Source organism: Centruroides vittatus, unplaced genomic scaffold (genome assembly GCF_030686945.1).
Source record: "Centruroides vittatus isolate TY-2023 unplaced genomic scaffold, ASM3068694v2 contig_3125, whole genome shotgun sequence".
Taxonomy (NCBI): Eukaryota; Metazoa; Arthropoda; class Arachnida; order Scorpiones; family Buthidae; genus Centruroides; species Centruroides vittatus.
This window is the reverse complement of record NW_027122014.1, coordinates 740,009-763,952: the sequence shown is the minus strand read 5'-3', so window position 1 is coordinate 763,952 and position 23,944 is coordinate 740,009. Positions and strand designations below refer to the sequence as shown.

The 23,944-nt window shown below is 28.7% G+C and overlaps 1 protein-coding gene across 1 annotated transcript; it reads left to right on the top strand.

Annotated features, from left to right (window-relative positions):
- The first annotated feature begins 5,880 nt into the window (after positions 1-5,880).
- Positions 5,881-23,895, top strand: LOC136973260 (U2 small nuclear ribonucleoprotein auxiliary factor 35 kDa subunit-related protein 2-like). Its single transcript, XM_067267972.1, has 9 exons — positions 5,881-5,994; positions 7,802-7,884; positions 8,998-9,064; positions 9,780-9,885; positions 12,423-12,524; positions 15,279-15,391; positions 17,180-17,449; positions 17,562-17,671; positions 23,473-23,895. Exons 1-9 carry the CDS (start codon positions 5,990-5,992, stop codon positions 23,826-23,828), a joined length of 1,212 nt encoding a protein of 403 aa, XP_067124073.1. The 5' UTR covers positions 5,881-5,989; the 3' UTR covers positions 23,829-23,895.
- The last annotated feature ends 49 nt before the right edge of the window (positions 23,896-23,944 follow it).

Below are 23,944 nucleotides of genomic sequence, written 5' to 3'. Positions count from 1 at the left end.
GTAAAACTTACTGCTCTGGGGGTTCCAGAATCAAATTCGGACAGGTCGAGAAATCCCAGGATATGTCGGATCCCGTCCTTTACCTTTCCGGCCGCTCCATTGTGGATCTGGCCACACTATAATAGGTTTGCTAAAAAAAAAAAAAAAAAAAAAAAAAAAAAAGAATACTACACCTACGTCCACCGCCGATTTTGATGAATTTTGGCAAATGGCAGTGTTTGCTATAGTAATGCAGTCATCCAAATCGTTTCAATCTATGGATCATAATGAGCGATATATGACGAATTGAATTTGGAAATACTACTCATGACGGATGATCTGTCTGCGAAAAGAAGAGCAGCAAGAGAAGGTTTTTTAACCACGCCATGATATTGTATCACTCATTAAAATACCAACGTAATTGTTATTTGGAAAGAGAGTAGTTTAATGTCAACAGTGGTTTAAATTTTCTAAGTATTACGAATACAGTAGAGAGTCGTTAATCCAAACCCCGGTAATCCGAATCGCCGGTTATCCGAACGATTTTCAGTCGGACTGTGTCGCGCCGAATCGAACGTTTTTGATACTAGATTTACTTCTAAAGTATAATTTTCATGTTTTTATATTCTTCAATATATTTATTTTGTTTGTACAAAATAAAGAAATAATTTTTAACGATACAATAGCCTCGATTATTATTATAAAAATTTTCGTTTGGCTTAAAATCGACGAAAATTCAACACGAAGCGACACGCAACGGAGAAAAATTTGAATATCGAACAGGTTAATATATTTTTTGTACATAATCGGTTATTCGAACAACCCCAGTCCCCAATTGATTCGGATTAACGACTCTCTACTGTACTTTTTACATTAGTCGCATTATATTAATAATTATGTGTATCTAATTTTTCCGGCGCGCAGTGTTCCGGACACTTCTCTGAGAGTTTGCCAATTCCAGTTAGGAATTGACAAACTCTAGTCTAATTTCAGTACGATGGGTTATTTTTAACTCTCCCCCCCCCTGTAGGCACTAAGAGGGCCTCTTTTTAGCAGGTTCATTATGGGTTTGGCTGGGCCCACAATGGGACGGCTGGGTGGTGAAGGACGGGGGCCTGACATATCCGGACGAACCATCCCCGAAATAGTTAATATATTTTAGAAGCAACAAATGGAAACTTTACAACATTATTTTATAACACACACCGATATGACTAACAAAAATCACTACAGTCATAATAGAAAGTGTATACAAAGTCGTAACGCGGGGAAAATGCGATGTATTACATCAAGTACTCCATGTATAATTTAATACAACAAATTTATTATTTAAAAAACCATAAAGTTTTGCACAAGAATACTCTAGTAAAGTTCTTTTTAATTATTTACAGTAGTGGCTCCAGGATTAGAAAATATGGGTAGATTCGAGGTACTGGGTCGTTTTTCGGACAATGTTACTAAATTTCTTTTAAAATTACTTTATTTGCCTAAAATTACTTAATTGAAGTCATGCGATAGGCGTTATTATATTTGTTTTTATTTTAAAGTAACAAAACTGATTTCTTTGGTATCAAGAGTGTCGCATCATATCATATGCACCCTTTTTCCTGGATATGCCCCAGATTTACAGTGGTTTTAATATGTTTCCAGTATTTCAATTACATTTTCGACAATGCAAAACGAAGATATAATATCAAAAAGCATTTATTGCGTTATAATTTATCGACTTATTATTAATTAAATTCAACAAACTAATATTCTGTTCGATTTGAAGGTTGATTCCAAAAGAAAAAGAAAATGGGCAATTTGTGTTCGAAACAGAAGCAGTAAGCAAATCATTCGATTCATTTTATTTTCTTCGAAGAATCGAACAAATTAAGTAATTTCAATACTTTTCAGATTGGTTGCTCAAGTTAAGGATTCGGCGGAATTTATTGAAGTAAGTTGAAGTTTTGTTTCAATTTTCCAAACATTTTGTTACGTTTAAACACAGATATTTAAATTTCCAGCAGAAGAACGAAAACCCAGAAATTGCCATCGAACCTCACAATGATTCCAAAGAGGTAAGTACACGTGATAAACGAATTGCAATTGGAATTGTAAGATTCTAGCTCTGAGATGAGAGGACTCCAGCATTGTCAAGCCCCTATAAACCAAAAAATAAAAATAAAAAAGGCCAAATAATCATAATTCGAAACGTAACCTTTCACGAGTTATTCGTCTCCAATGAATGCACGCGGACTGACAATCATGAGAGTCCTCCATCTCAAAGTTAAGGGTATCATTCAAGATCCCGTAAGTTATGAATTATTAATAATGAAATTTATAGCTCGATATAATAAATAATTATTTTACTATCTGAATTACTGTTTCATAAGGAGCCTAAAGACAAATCTGAGGATGAATTTAAGAATTTTGATATGATCTGCGAACGACCTTGTTCTCCTGTGACTTGCAATGAGAACCCACAAATTATAGAGGATTTGTCAGTGGAACGACAAACTGAAGAAATTCGTGACATTGCAGCTTCTGCTCCGAGTATAACTGAAATGGAAGTAGTAGCAGAAACGGAAGTAGCAGCAGAAACGACTCCATCAAAAACAGTCGTAACGGAATCGTTGGAGCCGCAAAGAGATTTATCAGAGGAACCTCCAGAAAAAAGAGCAAAAATTGAGGATATCAGTGAGATTTCCGTAAGTTATGAATTACTAATGAAATATATAACTCGATATAATGTTTTTTTTTATTTATTTTTTTAAATCTGCATCTTTACATTTGATTTTCAGGGAGAAAAGGAGATTTAATGATAGAAGAGGCTGCATTAACTTGAAAACAAAGGAATTATAACTAAAATTTGTTACATAATTAATTACTCGTATCAAATAGAATCGATTTTGAATTTCAGTGTTTTATTTTTGACTATTTTGCAAAATTCTTTTCGTTGATATATGAAATAATAGTAAATAATATTTGTAAAATATTTTTTTTCTAAAATTATAAGTATTAGCTTTAAATAAATACTCTTTGCTGAAAAGTATTTATGTATTATTTCTTACACATACAAAACAAAATGTCACAAGACTATTGATATCATCCCCGAAAAATAATGCTCGTAACAAAGAATTAAAATACGAATAACAATACAATTAATAGATTGTAAAAATAAAAAATTATTCAAAGCAATGGAGTCAGAATTATTCAAAGCAATGGAGTCAGAATTTTTCAATCTTTCGTAATTGTACTATCAAAGAGTACACGAAAATTTAAATTATCTTTTTTTCTGACTTATAGAGGGCTAAAAAATAATTTAACTGTAAATCATTTGTTAAAAAAGGAAACTGAATTTTTAAAAGGTTAAAAAGTCGGGTGTACTAAAGATTACTACCTATGGAATTTCAGGACTTTGATTATATATTTGAACTCAGGGGAACGAGACGAGTTCAACGGTACCCTATTTTTTTGGACCGGAGACGAAAAATAAAAAAGTTATCGTACTTTTTAAGTTACTATATTTTTTTAATGCTCTCATGAAGACGGCACCATAGTTGCTAGTACTGCCATCTTGCGGTAAAGTCTGCAAACCATGACGTCGGACTACGGTCATCTCCAGTAGGGTTAAACACGCGATACGAGAGCGGAGAGAGTGACGCGACTTCTGATCATCGCGCGATCGCCATTTCGGTTAATGTTACTTATGGCAGCGAACATGGCGGCCGTTCCCAGTGTTCATGCTCCCGACTGACCTCCCGGAGGGAAGCCGCCGGCAGGCCGCCATGTGCTAAACGTCACTAGTTATTGATTCACGGTAGTTCTTGAACAAAGTAAAAAAGGGGGAAACGTCTACTAAAGGCAATTTTAACGGCAAGCGACGCGACTCCCGATCTCGATAGCGAGGCCGACTTAGCGGAGAGAGCGACGCGACTCCCTATCATCGCGCGATCGCTGGAAAACAGTATGATAAATTTTTTATTTTTCGTCTCCGGCGTAAAAGTAGGTTATCGTTGAACTCGTCTCGGTCTCCTGAGTTCAGATATATACCCAAAGACCCGAAATTCCATAGGTGGTAATCTATAGTATCCCCAAAAAGTCAAACAAGTTTTTTTGTAGAGAGAAAATACTTTTTTTTTATTACACGATATTTATCCCTAAATGCATTTCGCCAGTTTTTCCGGCCTCCTCAGTAGGGCTTGCAAATACAAAACATACTTCAAAAAGCCAACAATGACAAATGTCCATTACCCAAGGCCGGATGGCCGAGCGGTAAAGGTGGCAGTCTACCGCTCTGGGGGACCCGGGATCGAATCCGAACGGGTCGAATAATCCCAGGAATTTTTCGGGGGGTGGTCCGTTCGGATATGTCGGGCCCCGTCCCTCACCACCCGGTCGCCCCATTGTGGGCCTGGCCGAACCCATAATGGGCCTACTAAAAGAGGCCCTCTTAGTGCCCACAGGGCGGAAAGAGTTAAAAAAAAAAAAATGTCCATTAACCATTACATATACAGTAGTATAGGCTTACAATACATTGTGTCCTCCATTTACAATTACTCTGTAGATGAAAAACTGAAAAATTCGTTTAGTGTTGTTTGTTTTGAGCACTTGACTTTCTTTTTTAACAATCATGAACACTTTGAAAACAACATCTTCGTAATTGTCAATTGCATAAGCATTACCCATTTTCATTAGTTTAGACAACCTATTTTTTTCGATAGGAGCTAATTTTATTAAAGTTTCATTAAAAAAATTTTGATATTTTTTATATAATCCTTTAATATACGGAAAGGATACATACATTTTAACTTCCTGTTTTTTCTTTACTTGATATCTACGCAGCGCCGGATCCAATAGGTGCGAGGCCCGATTGAATTTTTTTGCGGGGCCCCTCAAACTTTAAATAACAAAATTAATTAACTGTTAATTTACATATTGAAATATGTTATTTTATTTTTAATAATAATATACCTAGATATTTATTTTTGTAACATGTACTATTTTTAAATATATAAATTTTGACGTGATGCGGGGCCCCTTCAAGCGCGGGGCCCGATTGGCACCAATCGCTCCAATCGCCTAAAATCCGGCCCTGTATCTACGTAACATGAAATCATCATACCACTTTTTAAACAATTTCCTTGTGTATCCATTCAACAAATACTTCTTATTCACTGTTTTTATTTTTTTTCTCTTACATTAAATTTAGTTGTTCTGGAAAAAAATCTTACTTATCTCCATAAGATATATATTTCGGTTTTGACTTACTAGACAATACGATTTAAAATTTACAACTTTTGTAGCATTACACGGTTTTTCGTACTTACAATATTCAAGATAGTTATTAAAGCGTTTAATTGTTTACTCATGAGACTGAAAAATATAATAAAATAAATTTAGATATAACGATCTTCTTAGGGGGATGCCTTCCGGGGGGTATTTTTAAAGGAAACTGGCCTTTATTCAGACGTGGAAATCACCCCGAAAACTCCACGTGGCCAGCCCGTCCTGGTGAGGCGTGAACTTACGACCGAACTCCCAGTGTTCAGGGAACGGAACCGCTTGCCACTGGTGGGCCAGGGCCTTTTTAAGCAAGCCCATAATGAGTTCGGCTAGGCCCACAATGGGCGGCCGGGTAGTGAAGGACGGGGGAGGCGGATATATTTGGCCGGACAACCGTCGAAAAATTCCTGGGGATTTTTCGACACGTCCGGATTTGTTTCCGGGTCCCCCAGAGCGGTTGGCTTCCGCCCTGACCGCTCGGCCAGTTGGCCGAATTCCCGTATATGTAGTCAGTCAGCTGATATTATTAAATTATTTATAATAGATAAATTAATATTTTTATTTAAGTTTTATGTTTCTATTAAATAAATATTAACACATTAATTTATTTTCAATTAATTTTTTCACAAGAAATTATTTTAAAAATTTGAACGAGGCGCCTCTAGTGGCGAATCGGGAAACAATTGATTTGAAAAAAGATGGAGGATGTGTTGTTTACACTGGAAATTCTCTGCTTATAATGAAGTAAGATGATGTAGTACATTTTTAATCATATAAAAATATACTATTTCTATTTTTGTAATAAGCTTGGGTTATTATTTTTAAGCAATACACTAACATTTTCTCTTTTAATTTTATTTATTAAGGGAGGGAATTACAAATATAAGCTTTATGAGTTCTGATGATAACTGAAATTTGAAAATTAAAATTCAGATCAAAATACATTAGTTGTCATTTGATAGATGATGTCATATTGAATTACTGTCTGATGATGATGAATGGTAAAAGAGATTATCTAATACTGTATATATATTGTGAAGCAGTAAACTTTCAATTATAAATGTACTGTTTACAGAATTGTACTTTCATAGGTAAAATGTAAACTCTGAATAAAGGCTTTGCCACCTCCCAGAATTGTAGAACCCTTGTACGAGCAAAAAAGTCAATGGAACCATACTTGTACGTGTGACCCATTGTTAGATATAGCCCTGAAATCAGCTTACTTTCAGGTATTATGGATAGTCACACTGCACACTCTGCTAACAAACAACCTGGAATACTGGTTAGACATTCTAACAATATCAGAAAGAATAAAAAAAAAGCCTGACATGTGGCCCTTTATGAGATATTAGCCTCCAAATGTGGAACCCCAACAATTGCAGTTCTGGTTGCAATCATGTTTGCAAGCAAGTTATGTTATAGGCATGGCAGCCTGTGTCTTTAAGATAAATAATAAATGCCTCAACTTCTACTGACTGAAAACAGTTTTTACCTTGAACCGGTACTACTGCCTACTCACGAACAATTAAGTGTGTTACTCAAAGCCTGCATAATTGTGACACTCTTACCATTAGCAGAGAGCACAGTGTGACTCCTGATTGCTCATGTCCTGGAATTAGGCCAATTTCAGGGATCTATAACTCACAAAGGGCCACATGTAGAGGTATGGTTTCTTTGACTTTCTTACTCCTATAGGTATGATCTATAGCTTTGATCCTACAACCGAACTCCTAGTGTTCAGGGAACGGAACTGCTTTGATATCAGCTTATCTCATGATTGGTTGTTTATTTTTCATGTGGGAAGATGGACAATGGATTGCAGACCAAATTTTTTTATCAAGATGTTCTCTTAATGGGAGATCTAAGAAACAATTTCATACACAGAAAAGAGAATATTTGATCCATATTAAACAAACTTTTATATATTTTATATCATTTTACCAATATATATTTTAATTTTGTTTAGCTTAAAATATATATTAAATTTATCAATATAGTAGGATTATGAAAAGAAAAAAATATTAATCAGCAAATTATTTATTTACTTATTCATTTTGTAATTATACAAATAAATAAACATTGTCATTTTTATATGAATTAAAGTAATTATACATCTTTATTTTCTGGTCAGGTCTGCTTGTTAGTGATAGAATACTCTGGTTGCTACTACATAATCATAGGCATTCGTCCCTGTGACGATCATGAATATGCAGCAGTCTTGCTTTTTGTAAGAATAATTGATGGTTAAATGCTGTTAAAATTTTTCTTCTTTTACAGAAGAAAACGGCATTTATTTATATTCAATATATTTTTATATATTTACAAATATTAGGACATTATTATATGCAAAAAAAAAAGATATAGTATATGAGCATTTTGTTATTTTTTTCTGTTCAAAACAGTAATTATGAAGGCATATTTTAAATTATGTGTAGTTTGCTTATTTGCATTTTTAGATATCTCTAGAATTTTATTTCTATATTATAATATAATTAATAATTGCCGAGATCAGCATATTACCATATTTAAAAAAATTAAAATATTTTTCCAGCCATAAGAAGTTCCGTGCTTTGTTAAAAAAATTTCGCAGAAAATTTAAGAGACAGGCTTTAGCTAAATTACGAGAACAAAAAGGTAAAGCTTTGTTTTCATACAAGTAATCACTTAAAATCTAAGTATTTTCTATATTTTATTAAATAATAACAATAAATTTATTAAATGAAAAAATTTGCATAGCTTTAGTGACATTCTATTTTTTGAAGAGCTAAATTATATCAGGCTATATTACTACTACTATTATTAATTAAATGCTAGGTAATTCAACACTAGAGGCAGGCGTCAGGTGCCATCTCTTGCTAAATTTAATAATTATAATTAAATTAATATTTTTTTAATACCATAATTAATTTAGAAGGTTCTAGAAGAAAAGAATCAGTCCAAATTGGAACTCAAACTCTAAACACCCACTTACCGTGCAGTTGTGTTGCCAGTTACACTACCCAGACGTTTATCCAATTTTTGCTTTAGCAAGAGATGACATCTAATGCTTGCCTGTAGTGCCAAATTACTTAGCATTTAATTAATAATAATAGTAGTAGTAATATAGCCTAATATTGTCTGACAATTGTTTGGCTTTAATAGATAACTATCGGGTTTAAGATGTTTTATTAGTTATCTGTTTAGTTTATTAGTAAAATGAAGCAAAAACATTACTCTTTTTTTCAGTATCATGCTATAACGAGGAGTACATGGTCAATTTCAAAGAAATTGTATTTTTATTTGTTTTTCAATATTTCATACCTAATATAATTAATAAATTATATTAGGTATAAAATATAAAATTTATTTTTTCCACTTTGAATTACTGAGAGTATACTGTACAAAAAATTAGCAAATTTTTTAACAGCAGAATATTGACACATTGATAATATAATATAATATAATATATATATATTATATATATATATATATATTTTAATCAAAATTTATTAACTCTTACATTACATAAATACTGTTTGTTGAAAAATCCTTTGGCAATCAATTTGGCAAATGAGTGGTTCATATCTGGGAGGAACTTTTCAGTTTATTACAAAAAATATGTTAGAGAAGGAAGAGGATTAAATAATTGTTATGTATCATCTATTTCATACCATTTTATTTTATATTTGATATAAAAATTTATTACTTTTCAATAGTTTTATATAACATTAAATAATTTTAATTAATAGATTTTATCTTATCTTGCAGCACAGAACGAAAGTTCTGAAGATGAAATTGAAGAAAGCATTAAATTGGAAGAAGAAGAAAAAGAAAGGTAATTAATAAAGTAATGTTTATTCCTTTTTTACGTAAGTGTATAATAGAATTAAAATTTTAATAGATATCTTTTAATAGTAATGCATTATTAATACTAAAAAACTTTCCATTATTTTTTCTAAAATTTCTATTAATTGTCCATGCAATTTAACTTCCGATTTTTGATTAATGATAGGAAGAATACTTATCATGCTGCTTTAATTAATTAGCTGTAAAAATCAGAAAGGTTATTACGTAATTGAAACGATTCAAAGGTTGCTATGGACAAGACAGTGAGAGCAGGCCTTATCTATAGTAACAAAACAAATCTTCATGTTAGTACAAAGAGTAAATTTGATATGCTTAAAAGATAACTTGAAGATTTTTATCATAATTTCTTTCATATATTTTTAATGTGGGAAATATTAGAAATAATCTCAAAAATGTGATCCTAGTTGCTATAAGTTTACATTGAAAAATTTGTTTGCTATTGATACAGCCTTATATATGAAAATTTGTATTTTGGTACTTAAAATATTAATTATTTGATTATAGATAAAAAGAAAACTATTTTATAAAATCAATTTTAAATATTTTTATATTTTTTTTAAGAAAGTAACATTGATTTTATATAGAGTTTTCATTTTTACAATATTGTAGTATAGATTACATAATGAATTTCTTTTCATTTATTAATAAATTAAAAGAATGTCAAATATTAACATTTTTTTTAGAGAAAGGCAACATATGTTATGGTTAGAACGTGAAAAAGAAGCACAAGAATTGTTTGAAAAACAAAAGGATTTAAGAGAGTTGCAAAAGAAAAAAGAAGAGGAAATTGTAAACATTTTTAACAGTTCTAATTAAATTATTATATGAAATAAAGTTTCATTAACAACATTAAATCATTAACAAATTTTCATTAACAACATTAATATATTATTGTAATATTAGTATAAAATAACATAAAATAATACAGTTTTTTACAAATAGATTTTTATATAATCAACCATTTTTAAGAGTAATAAAAAATGATTTTTGTTCTTTTGGAAAATACAGAAAAAGATGTTATCTTGAAACAATACAGTCTTATCTCAAATATTTTCAGTGTCATGCTAAATGACATTGAAAACTTTGGTTTGATATAAACTTTTCCAATTAATAATGAAAAAACATCTTTTATGAAATATATATTTTCCAATTTTGTTCAATATATTACAATTATACATGAGTGGATCATTTAATTTGCTGTATACTATTGGAAATTACTAGTTATGATTTTCAGGTTTTTCTGAAGATTTTGTCTTTTCAAAATACTCTATCCTGAATAAATATGCACTTTCATCAATATCATATCTATATCAACATGTTAGATATTACAAAATGCTTCCTAAAATTCATATTTTTTTTTAAGACTATGAAATGTTGCTGTTGTAGCTTTATAAGCATTGTCATCAGAGTGTAAGATGATGTAGAATTTCAAAAAGAAATCATACAGATATTTTTGTTTACTAGACTTGACTTTGTAAGTGAATTTCTATTTTTGTTCTATTTGAAGGAAATAGTATTCAGTCAAAAGTGAAGTCTAATCAACAAAGTTTCAAAAAAAAAAAAAAAATAAGTGCTTCCAGTCCAATAAGAATGCTCTTAGAATCAGTGATTGCATTTTGCAATTTTTAAAAAATTGAGTTTCAGGAAGAATTTAATGCATGGGTTCAGTGATAAATGTGAATTATTGTTTAAGTATTTTGAAAAGGATAAATTTTCAGAAGCCAAAGACACGGGTAAGTTTTTGCAATTATTCTACAAAAAGTTACATGATCAACTCTTATTAAAAAAATTATTTTAATTTAAAAATTATATTTTATTAGAATGAATAAAATAGCTATAAACTATTAAACTAATAAAACAACAGTCTTACTAAATAAATTACTAAAGACAACCTTCAAGCAGTTAAAACTTTATATTTGAACTAATGTTTTCATTGTGTAAATGCCCATCTTCAGGATCTAAAGAACAAATATAAATTTTAGAATACATATGCACATATGCTTGGGGTTACAAAATACACACACACATATATATATATATGAATAATTCAAAATAATATAAAATTAAAATAATTAAAAACAATTAAGAATTACACTAACAATAATAAAATGAAAGGTGAAGGATTAAGATGAATTGAAATGTTCCTTAAATAAGAAGGAACTTATAAGCTGGGTGGAGACAAATTACAGATTAAAGTAGACCAGGAGAGTTATGTATGAGCTTAGATATATGATTTAGGTAAGGATGTAACTATGTAAGTGTTTATAGGAGGCCTAATAGCCTTTCTCTACAGATTCCAGTTTGCTCTTGTTTGCATACAAATTGGCCACCTTCATATTCTTAACAAAAAGGAGCCATCACTCATTGCTTAAATCATTTATATCATTAATGAATAAATTTACATTAGAAGAATGGCACTTGCACACAGCTCAATACTGTTTAAAGGTTGATCATGACATATCAGCATACTAAATTTAAACTTAGTATGCTGATATGTCATGATCAACTTTTGATTCAATGAAAAACAAAAATAAATGTTTTTGGTAACATGCAATGAGGATCTGTACTGTTTCGTGTGGGGTTTCAAGTTAATCAAGTATTCAACTAAAGATATGATAGGAACACACTGTTTTATTGCCTAGTATGCAAAGTATCCTAGTAGGTTGTATCCCTGAGATTCAAAAATTAGAATCTACAAAATACTCATGTTCCATCCCAATTTTGGAGTTTCATCATTGTATATCTGCTATACCTAATGGTACTTAGGTATGAGCTTGAAAGAGCACAAGAGGGATGTTGACACAAATAAATGTAATATGGCCCTTGCTGCTTTTTCCATTCCCACAAATATTGTACAATGAGATGAAGCAAGGATTGTGAAGAAGGTTCCTGATACATTCAGGACTAAAGTTGTGCAAATGTGTAATGTATGCAAACAAGGCATCACTGTTGGATATGTTAAAAGTAAGGATGCTGATACACTCCAATTAGCTAGAAGTTTTTCCTTAAGGAACATTTGAATTTGTCTTAATTCTTCACCTTCTATTATTATTGGTTGTAATTCTTAATTGTGTTTGATTACTTTGTTTTTAATACTTTATGTTATTTTGAATTATATATATCTTGTAAACATAAGCACATTCATTCCAAACTTAGTATTTGATCTTTGGAACCTAAAGATAATCATTTAATGGCTGAAATGTTAGTTCGAATATAATGCTTTAAATACTTGAAGATTGTCTTTTGTAAATTATACATTATGTATAAAATTATCATAACAAAGATTTATTGAAAATTCTGTTATTAAAAATTAATATTTTAAACAGAAAAAAATTAAAGATGATTTAGTGTTGAGCCAAAAAGAAAAAGAAATAAAAATAGATGAAAAGAAAGAACAGAAATTGAAACTTTTGGAATCTCTTAATCAGGTAAGAACACACAAAGAATATAAATCTTTTATAATTGCAAATTAACAATTTTGATAATTTATATTTTGCATATACAGTATGTTTATCAGTCTATCATGTTGATTTTCTTATAATATCTATCATAAATTAAAAATATGAAAAGAAATATATGGATAAATGATGATATGTGGGAGAGAAAAAGAATTCTAAAAATTGAAAATGTAAACAAAAACAATTTGATTTTATATATATATCTTTTTTTATTGACTTCTCATGTACTATGATATTAAATTGAATAATTATTAAACACCTAACAAGAAACACTCATATGTTAGATTCTAGATAGCATAGCATTAACATAAAGAATTTTTAAAACAATTTTGTAGATTATATATTTAAAAAAATATGATATATCATCATAAAATTCAAATTCAGTTAAATATTTCTAACTGAAATTTAGATAAATGCAGATTTAAATTTTAATATATTAATAAGAAAATATATTCTGTTCTTTGATAGCTGAGAATGGTCTAATAAAGGCTGAAGACATTTCTAGTTTAATGAAGTATTTTGGCATCTTTAATAAGCAAATATGTTGACTTTACATTTAAAAATGGTGCCAAGTTTTGTTCATTTTAAAGATATATTAAATATTGCTTAATTCATTACAAGTAAAAATACTGAATAAAATGCTAACAAAAAGTATAATAATAAAGCAATGTGATTTAAAACTTTTATTAAAATCAAAATTGTTTTTAATGATTATTATACCTTAAATATAATAAAAGAAATTTTCATTTAAAAAAGTTAAATCTGCAATCCATTTTCAAAAATATATAATTAATAAATGTGTAAAAAGATTTAAAATGAAATTAAATGTTTTAAAATATTTATTGAATATCTAAATAAAACTGAAAATAGCTAATCAAAAGTTGTTATTATTTTTAAACAATAGCTTTTAAAATCATACCAATATCATGCTAAATGATATTGCAAACTTTGATTTGATTTAATCTTTTCAAAATAATGCTTGAATATAAAAAATAAACTGTAAACAATAAAAAGATATACAGTAAAACCTCTGTAAACCAGAATTGCATGGTACTGAATACTTTTCCCATTTTATTCAGATTCTATTTTGGACAGGTTTTACTGTGCAATAAATACAATCAACCCAATAGTTACTTTAAATATCAAACGAATAGCTAAATGACCAATATGGTTATATATAAATTAGTTAATAATTAGTATGGAATCAAACATTTGACAAAGATCTGGCAACATGTCTGCATGGTAATCAGGAGTTTCAGGTTTGAATCCTTCTCTTTTCTTCCAGAATATTCTAAAAGTAAAATTTAATTAATTAATTTATTTATTTATAATTATTAAACTTAACAAGAGATGATGGCCTGTCTACCTCATCCCAAATTACTTAGTAATTATTTAGTTATAATAGTCTGATAAAGGAATCAAGTTGTTTATTTGACACTTGCTGCAATAAAAAACTTTTTTACACATACAATATATATTTATTATTATTTATTTATTTATCCATAACAAATACAAATACAGTTATACCTTTTCCAATTGGTTCTAAAAGATATGAACTATACAAGGTGAATAACCTTCTAAAAAAACTATTTTGGACCTTCTATGAGCATCTAATAAGTATTCCCCTTAAATGTATACAGATTAATTAATGATAAGTTAAAGAAACAGCAAAAAAAAATTGTAAAAAATGAAAATACATTCAAGTCTTTATGCGACTTATTCTTTGCATTTTTGCAATAATTTTTGTGAACTGTATTTTTGCATTTTTTACCAGATGCTCGCCCTCTGGTGTTTAAAAACAAAAAGTATTTTATCTGGGTCGTTTCGATCGTTTTTGTGTATTGTCAGGAGTAAAGATGAATAGCAATAGGAAAAGCAAAGCTTTTGAATTGAATTCCAATTTGAAATTCCAAAATCACACAGGTGCTCAATATAAGTTTTAATCCATTCCCATGTGAAACAGATGATTATTTGGAAATCAGAATTCGGAGAAACTCATAAGTGTAATCAACGGAGAGTGGATTCAACTTAAGAATTGGAAAAAAAGGTTCCTGATTGTCCAACTTTACATGACCAGATTATGTTGTCGATTTTACAAGGTTTATCCTTAAGGTTTAAAATGCCAGTAATTTTTGCGGGACATTGAGTGCATTTGACATTTTATTTGTGATTAAACAAAATAAAATTAAACTGTATTAATAAATCTAATTTTCTGTATTTTGACCTTTAAAGTCACACCTTGTCTTATAAGCAAGTAAATATAGTGTATATATATATATATACTACATATGTTTCTTGATTCAGGCACAACATGCATCTACCACACCTGCAACTATCAAAGTACAGTAAATAAGGTTCCATTTACTGTAATTGTTTGTAATGTGTTTTATTTTATTCTTTGTTTATTATTTTCTTACAAAACAAAACAAAGAACAAATATTTTTATTTATGTTAAAATCAACTGGCAACATTGTTGCAAAATGTTAATAAAGTTAGTTTTGGTTTCAGTTCTGACTGTTTGAAAACTGGCATAAAGTCAAATTTGACATAAGTTGAGGTATTACTGTATATATTAAATTATGGATCATCTGAAATTACAGATTTGTAATTTAGTTTAAAATTTGTTAGTATTTATAATCATAAATATATAATTAGAACTTCAAATTATTAAAAACCTTATTTCTTTTATCACATTTTCCTCTTATTTGGATTTGGAATTTAAAGGAAACTAGTAATACTCCTTGGCATAATCCGATTGCTCCAGAAGATTATAATGTCCAAACAAAAGAAAGCTGTTCATTCTTTTTGAAAACAGGATGCTGCCGATTTGGTGAAAGGTAAATAAAAAGTTACATGATAAATATTTAAAAATAAATTGACATTTTATTTTTTGTATATCTAGTAGACATTTTAAAAAAGCTTCTTTTGTACCAAATATACTAGGTGATCATAATTAAAGTATCCGTAATCAGCAGTCCAAATGCAATAAAATATATGATAAGGCCAAACAATTATTGGATTACATCAGCATACATTTCTATGATTATATTTAATTAATTACTAAATAATTTGTCACTGCAAGGAGGTATTAGGCACCATCTCTTATTAAATTTAATAATTACAATTTAATTATTATTTATTAAATATAATCATGGAAAAGTAGCCTGATGTAATCTGGTGGTTGTTTGGCTTTACAAATTTATTCAGTTTTGTGATGATTGTTTATGTATAAAATATGATATATGAGGTAGTAACATTTGCAGATGGTATTTCTGTAAAAAAAATTATACCAAAGCTTGCCACTATGGCACTTTTGGTGTGTAAATAAAAAAATGTTCTATACAAGACACTCATGGTATACTGACATCTGAGTGATGCAGGAAATACTACTCAATCTGTTCTTTAATCTGATGGTGTAAAACCCAAAGACGACGAACAGTATGTATAGCAATTAACCAAAATTGATTTTCTGTGATGCAGTGTGATATCATTTTTGAAAATTGTCAAGTTTGCAACTTGTCCTTGATAAAGCACACTTTTTAAATGTCTTCACAACCAAAAATCACATGGACAAGGTTCTGGAGAATGAGAAGTGCACAAGTAATCACTCTGTTGTTGGTAAAATATTGAAGAAACTGCTGTATGAAGCATCTGAAATGTAGAGATGTTCCATCTTGCATGAAAGTAATTGACTCAAGGCATTGTCCTATTTCAGTTGGAGTATAACACAAAAACTTTGAGCATCTCAGTATTGTGGATCATTATGAAGCATGTCACAGATTCATTGGGATTAAAATCTTTCAAAAAAGAATGGTCCAAGGATAACAAATTAAATTATCCATTTGAAAGTACATACATAGTCTCCATTTTTTTCTAAACACTTTTTCCAATGGGAGACAATGGCAAAAATTCCTTTGTGAAAAAATTCTCCACTTAATGTTTTGAAGACCATGTATGCATTTTTAACTTCATCACAAGTGAAAAGTGTAACATACTAAAATGTTTCTTAACTAGTCTAAAAAGGTAAAAATTAGAGAGTGTAAGTCTGGACTTTGCATAGGATGGTATGCCTGCTGCATTATAATGAAACTCTCTTCAGACTGGCTAAAAAGTATGGGTGGGAAGTAATGAACCAAACCATCCTCTGCATAGTCAGCACCCTCTGATTTTTACCTGTTTGGACCCCTTTTCAGATGAAGATGAAGTTAAAGATGTATACATGAACTTATTCAAATTATTAAAAGAGAATTTTTTCAAAAAGAAATTATTGCCCTTATTTTATGTATTGATTAATTTTAAATAAATGTATAATTTTTATATTATTAAGCATATACAGATAACAAGCAATAAAACATTTTGAAAATATTTTATATTTATAATTGTGCAGCTAAATTTTATTCTTTTTGATATGATAAAATTTTGGCTAATTGTAAAGTTTTGCAGTTAGTTGAAAGTAGTTTAAATTTCTTTAATAACCTGATATGGTCTCAGTTTTGAGCATTTAATAATTTATTGTGTGATGGTAGAACAAGTGTTATACAATTCTAATTAATAAGTTGAGTGTTGGATTATTTAATCATATCAAATTATAAGTGAAATTCATTACTCACACTATTAATTTTCAGGTGTTCCAGATCACATCCAAAACCTGAAATTAGTCATACTCTGCTGATAAAGGGAATGTACAGTCATTTTAGTATCGAACAGAGTAATTGTGATGATTACGATGCTGATTGTAATTTAGAATACGAAGACAGTGAAACTTACCATCATTTCTGTGAATTTTATGACGATGTACTACCTGAATTTAAAAAAGCTGGCAAAGTTATTCAGTTTAAAGTTTGCTGTAACCACGAACCTCACCTTCGAGGAAATGTCTACGTACAATATTCAAAGTAATTCCTGTTGTTTATTTTTTATGTAATGTATTTAATAAATATGTCGATTTAAATCAATGAATTTAATTAAACTGTATATAACTTTTATTTTTATTTTTGGAATATCTAGACAAGAAGAAGCAGAAAAAGCTTTTAGATTATTTAATACCAGGTGGTATGGTGGAAAACAGTTAAGCTGTGAATTTACAAATGTAATTAAGTGGAAGAGTGCTATTTGTGGTATGTTTAATGAAAATATTGATTATTTCTTTATTATATAATGATAAATTTTTTTGATCTTTAGTTGTAAATAAAAGGTAGAAGTTAATTTTAAATTATAATTAAACTGAAAAAGATTATAAAATTTTTAATTAGTAATAAATTATATATGTGTATATATATATACTTTAAGGAGTTTGTAATAAAAATTTTATTATATTTTAATTAGTATTATGTAGATTTAATAAAAAAATTCATATAAATTTGCAAAATAATTGTTTAAATTTATTACAAATTAAATAAACATGGTAGTAATATCTTAAAATGGAAAATCAAATTCTAATCTTCCCATAGTTGGAATGGGAGAGGAGGAATAATGGCTCCATAAGGACAGAATTCCTGCATTCATTGAAATATCTTCAAACAGCTGAATGAATTGGCTTAGTTCACTTAATAAAATGAAAGGATTCAGCTGTTATGTCTGCAGTCAAATAATACGTTCAGTATCCTTATGTTTTATATACTCGCTCATTGTATACTTTTTAATCGTTTCCAACTATATTGTAAAAAAACGAGAATAGTTTTGATTTTAAACTATAATAGTTTTGTCAAGTTTCTATTAATATAATCATAATGAGGGTGTAATCAATATCAATTATAATATCTTGTAAATCCTAAGATATTAGATATACCTTAACTATGGATGTAGTTGGAGAATGTTTAAACTTTGTTCTTCCATTGACAGCTTTGCAGTTGGTATGTATTAAAAGTCAGTTATATTAAAATCTTATTAATAATATTTTTTTAATTAATGGCACCAATTAATAGATAAATATGCATTCGTAAAAACATTAAAAAAGCAATAACATATCTATTTATTGGTAAATTTAAAGCAAAAATTATTATTAATCTATCTTTTAAATTATTATCAATTTTCAAAAGTATCTATTAATCTTATTTAATATCTACATTATTTCCTGCTTGACAAATATTCAAAACCGCAATTAGTCTTATACTGAACACTTATATAACATTTGGATTTTATTCCTAAGAAATTTGATTTTCAAAGACTAATTGATTTAATATCCTTCATAAATAAAAATCAATACAATTATATATTTATAACTGAATTAACATTTTAAAGGTTAGAGAAAATGATATTTTTTCAACATTAGAAACAATTTGGTTGGTACAATAAAAACTTGAGAGTTGCTGTGACTGATAACAATGTATTTTATCTGTATATAAATTGCAATATAGCTAATAAGATTTATTATAAATAAATGCCATAATCATCATTTCTTTCCATTTGATATTTTACAAAAATTTGAAATATTTCAATATCCAAATATTTATTACCAGATGTTGGTGTAATATTATATTCTTTTGAACAGTTAAGATTTTCTTCCCCAAAGAAAATCGAAATATAAAAAAATTAATATGATTGTACAGTGATTCTTTATTTGTGTTATTTATTTTATTAATGAAATGATGTCTTAAAAGATTGTAATAAGTGAACTAATCTAATTGAAATTTTTTCTTTTGGATTATGAATTTTGATAAGATGATATAAAAACAGTTTTATATTTTTTCACCCAATTCTGATTTAAGTAATACCGTATTTTACGGACTATAAGACACACCTTAATTTTTAAGCAATTTAAAAAAAAAAAAATTGCTATAAGACGCTACGGACTATAAGACGCACCTGAAGTTTGGAGGCAATTTTTTGAAGAAAAAAGTGCATCTTATAGTCCGTAAAACACGGTAAATATCTTGCATAGTAAAATTTCACTATACAATAATAATAATGATACAAAACCTACAGTAAGCACATTTTAGGACACAATGCTTCTAGACAATATTTTAGGAAATACTACATCATTCACAAAACTATATAACACATTACATTGGGCTGCAAGTTTTTAACACAAATTCACTACTCACATTGACATAACTAAATGTTAAACATAACACATCAAATGTTTGCACACGAACTGTTAAACCACAGTATATATCCTAGATGGTTATAGAAAACAATGCACACAAAATATATTGGGACTGAGTCATAATCGCAGATAAAACAATACATCATAGACATAGTTGTTTTAAACAGTCGCAATGTAAAAAACACATATACTAAAAAAATTAGTAAATACTCAGGACTCATCAGCAAAATAAAATACTTATGGAAAATGGATAGGACATTTATTTAGCCTGTAATCCTTTCCTTAACAGATGTCATACAATACATTAAAGTGTAGAAATATTAGGACTGTATAACTGCATATGCACCACAGTACAGAAGGCTGCCATACTTAACACATCACATAATCAGGAAATTCTTAAACACAGATACATAAACAAACACATTGTTTCTGCAGCTATGCCTTGATCTTAGTTTGACATAGCACTATGCACTGGTATTAAATAAGTAAGATGCATTCTACCAACACTACAATAATAAATTATTATTATAGTGTTGGTGGAAAATGGTATACTACCAAATTACTTATTTATCTTGAAATTAAATAAAATCTGTATGACAATATGTTATTATAAGGATATGATGAAGTACTTGCTTATTTAAAGTTTCTGAAGATAATTTTATTACAAAAGAAATATTTTTCTGCAGCCATCATTAGTTTTCATTGATATTACAGAATTGTATTTATAAAAGTGCTTAAAATATGAAAGTTCCGCACATTTGAAAAAATAAAAAATAAAACAAAACTATAATCACACGACAAATTTTAAATTTACAGAACAATATTTTGTAGAATATAATTCAAATTTGAAATTACAAATATATCTATCTAAACTCTGTTTTATACATACTACTGTGTTCTGTAATACTAGTTTTGTTCTTAGTGAAATGTTATTTTTGTCAGAGAAATGGCAAATTTAATAATTAATAAGAATTCTATGAGTAAAGCATTTGCTTTCCTATGAAATTACTTTGTTTTTAAAACAAAGTCATTCGGTCATTCTATTAAAATGTACATATAGAACCAATAAAACAAAAATCAACTATTTAATTTATGTTAAACAAAATAACACATACAATGAAATTAATTTTATCATTATTGATATAATCAGATCGAAATGTTCTATATTTTTGTAGAAAACTTTAATATTTAGTAAATTAGTTTCATGTTAAAATTATTTTATATGCATTTTCATTCAGAGTTCATTAAATCAAAAAAAGTTGTTAATAGAGAATTTTCTATACAAAAGTTTGACATTATATGTCTTCAATTGTAATTTTATAAAGCTGTCTAATGTGTATTATTTTATAATAATTATGTATCTAATAGATGACATAATTACATATAAAACCAAACCCAATAAACATTTTTAATCAAATAAAAATCTGGTTGTATCATTTCATTAATATTCAGTATAATGGCTTAATCTCAATAGTCTACATATTGATTTTTAATTTTATTTTACAGTTTTTGAATTTGAGTTATATTTACATAAATTAAATTTCTTAATAATAATAATAATAATAATAAACTTCTTTATCCATTCGTTGCATAACTTGAATATCTGTATACGTTTGTTACATTTTTGCTATAATGAGGGTCTCTTCAAAATTATATATATAACATATATATGAATAAATGCTTATGCTCCAATATATTAATTTATTAACTAATGTATAGTATTATATTATATAATTAATAATAATATTATATATTATTATGTAATCAATATTTTTGATTTTTCTTTACACTATTTTCTAATAAAAGAAAAATATCAAAACTTATAATGATTTTATTTGTATACAAATGCAATTACAACAGTAGTATTGCACAGTCAGTGAGTTTCATTTAGTTTGAATGGACAGACATGAAATAGAAAAACATGGAAAACAATAACTTCTACTAAATGAAAATCCTTTATATTCGTTTCCGAACATGTCCATCGTCGGCTGATTAGATAAAACCACCAAACGCCGGTAATTGGTAGGAGGTATGTGCCTTCTCGACAGGCTGGCCACGTAGTTTTCTGGGTTATCTTTATGTGTCTAATTCCAAATATATAAATGGGAACCGGTTTCCCATAGAAGTCCTCTCGGGTGGCACCTTCCCCTCGGCAGATCATCCATATGTTGCGTTGCCTTCTATTATCAGTCCAATCCAGTTGTTTCCAAATATATTATAATGCAAAAATTTATAAATTTTCTATTTTATAAAATATTTGAAGTAATAATTAGTTAGTAAAATTTAAAATAAAATATTTATAAACAATTTTCTGTGTATTTGATACTAGGAAAGTTAGCATTTATTTTATAGAAATTATTTTCAAGTGCTTGGAGATGTGAGAGAATGTTCAGGCATTAAACACTTTGGTCATCTGGCCCTCTTGTTACATATTAAAAACACTTCTTTATGAAAAAAGAAAGATTAAGTTTAAAAATATTTATTAAACAGTGTATCTGTTATATCTTACTTAGCAAAAATAACAAATATTTAACATTTTTTAGATTATTTTATTTAATTTGTTAATTAGATTTGATTAAATTTATCAATTTGACATAACTGCAAGTTGAAAGGTCAGTTTAGTTTTAATCAGTGTAGAAGGATGAATTAAATCTGACTGAAAATACACAAAAATGTTTAGAGGATCCAGAGCAGATTTGAATAATTAAATTATTTAGTGGTCGGCTAATTCGGCATTGTAAGTGGCGCATCACCATCCACCGATAACTTCTGCGATTAAGTAATTTAGAATAATTACATAAAAGCCAGCAATTTTGAAAAGTCGTTAAATATTCGCTGTTATTAGTAACTAGATTAGGTAATTTATTTTACATGCCTGGACGAAGGTGCATTTAGTAATTAATTAGAATTTGTAATACAGAGTATAAATTAATCAGGGGAATTAACGCAGAGTGCTTTACGTAGGGACGAAAATGAACTTAATGTACCAGACTGAAATCTGATGTTGATACATCATTAAGTACTGTTAGAATCTCTATTATCCAAGCTGCCGGAGACAAGAAATACATAATAAATTCATATTTCTTAATTTATTTAAATATAAAAATACTTTGTCCATTTAAAGAAAATGACAAATTAATCAGGTAATAATTTTGGAGTAATCGTTAATGGAAATATCGATAATAAATTACTTGACCTGTAGATTAATTAACATTTTAAGAGATCAAAAGTTGAAACTGATAGAATTTTTTTTCTTTTTTAATTTTTAAAATTACTCTATAAAAAATACAAAAATTCATTAAAGTTAAGTAAATTACAGAAAAATTATGCAAGTATTTGGCATCCGAGAAGAGCAAGATGAGCCCGAACCGCTCACAAACGCACATTTCATCTCTCCAAAAGTCATAAAAAACATACAGATAAAACCACCGTTTACCAAAAACTAACATTAATTTACATCATTTATATATATATAATACATAAAAGATTGAATTTTGGACAGACTGGCTTGTTTGCCTCTTCTCCCTCAACCTGCAAATAGTGTACACATGCTTTCAACTTATATTGATCAGCTAGATATATACAGAAATATTTTTCCTTCTCATGAAACTCTTCAGGGAAGAAGCTTGTTTGATGATTTTTATCATACTTAAATTTTATTATTATTATTATTATTATGTATTCCTTAATGTAAAGTTTTAAGTAAGAATCTGATTGGAAGATAAACTGTATGCAGGATGCAGTAAAAATCTTAATGCTCTCTCCAAACGTTTAATGATGCTTCGTTGAATTAGTTTATTCGCTTTTCTTGAATATTAATTAATTAATTAGGTTTTTCGACTTAACGCAATGATCACATTGTTTATTTTTTAGGTCTCTTCCACAGAAACCGCTGCCCGAAAGGTTCCAGTTGTAACTTTCTTCACGTGTTTAGGAATCCGGATAACGAATTTTGGGCAGCGGATCGAGATTTGGAAGAGAGGAGAAGCGGCTACCGAAGCGAGAGACGAAATTATCGCCATCGCTCGCCCGAAAATCGCAGCGATCGAAGGAGAAGGAAGAAACGTCGCAAGAGATCCGCATCGTCACACGACCGCCATCTTGGTTCGTCTCCATCTGACGCGTCGTCCAATTCGTCGCGATCGCCGTCGCCGTCGCGATCCAGAAAAAGATCTTCGAGGCGACATTCCAGAAAGTCATCGAAATCGAAAAAGAAAAGGAGGCATTGAAATTTTTAATGTACATAAAAACGTAATTTAGTCAATAAATAAATAAATAAATATGTTGTAATTATAATCCCGGATCTGTTCGATTCACGTTACTTCACTTAGTATCTAATAAATAA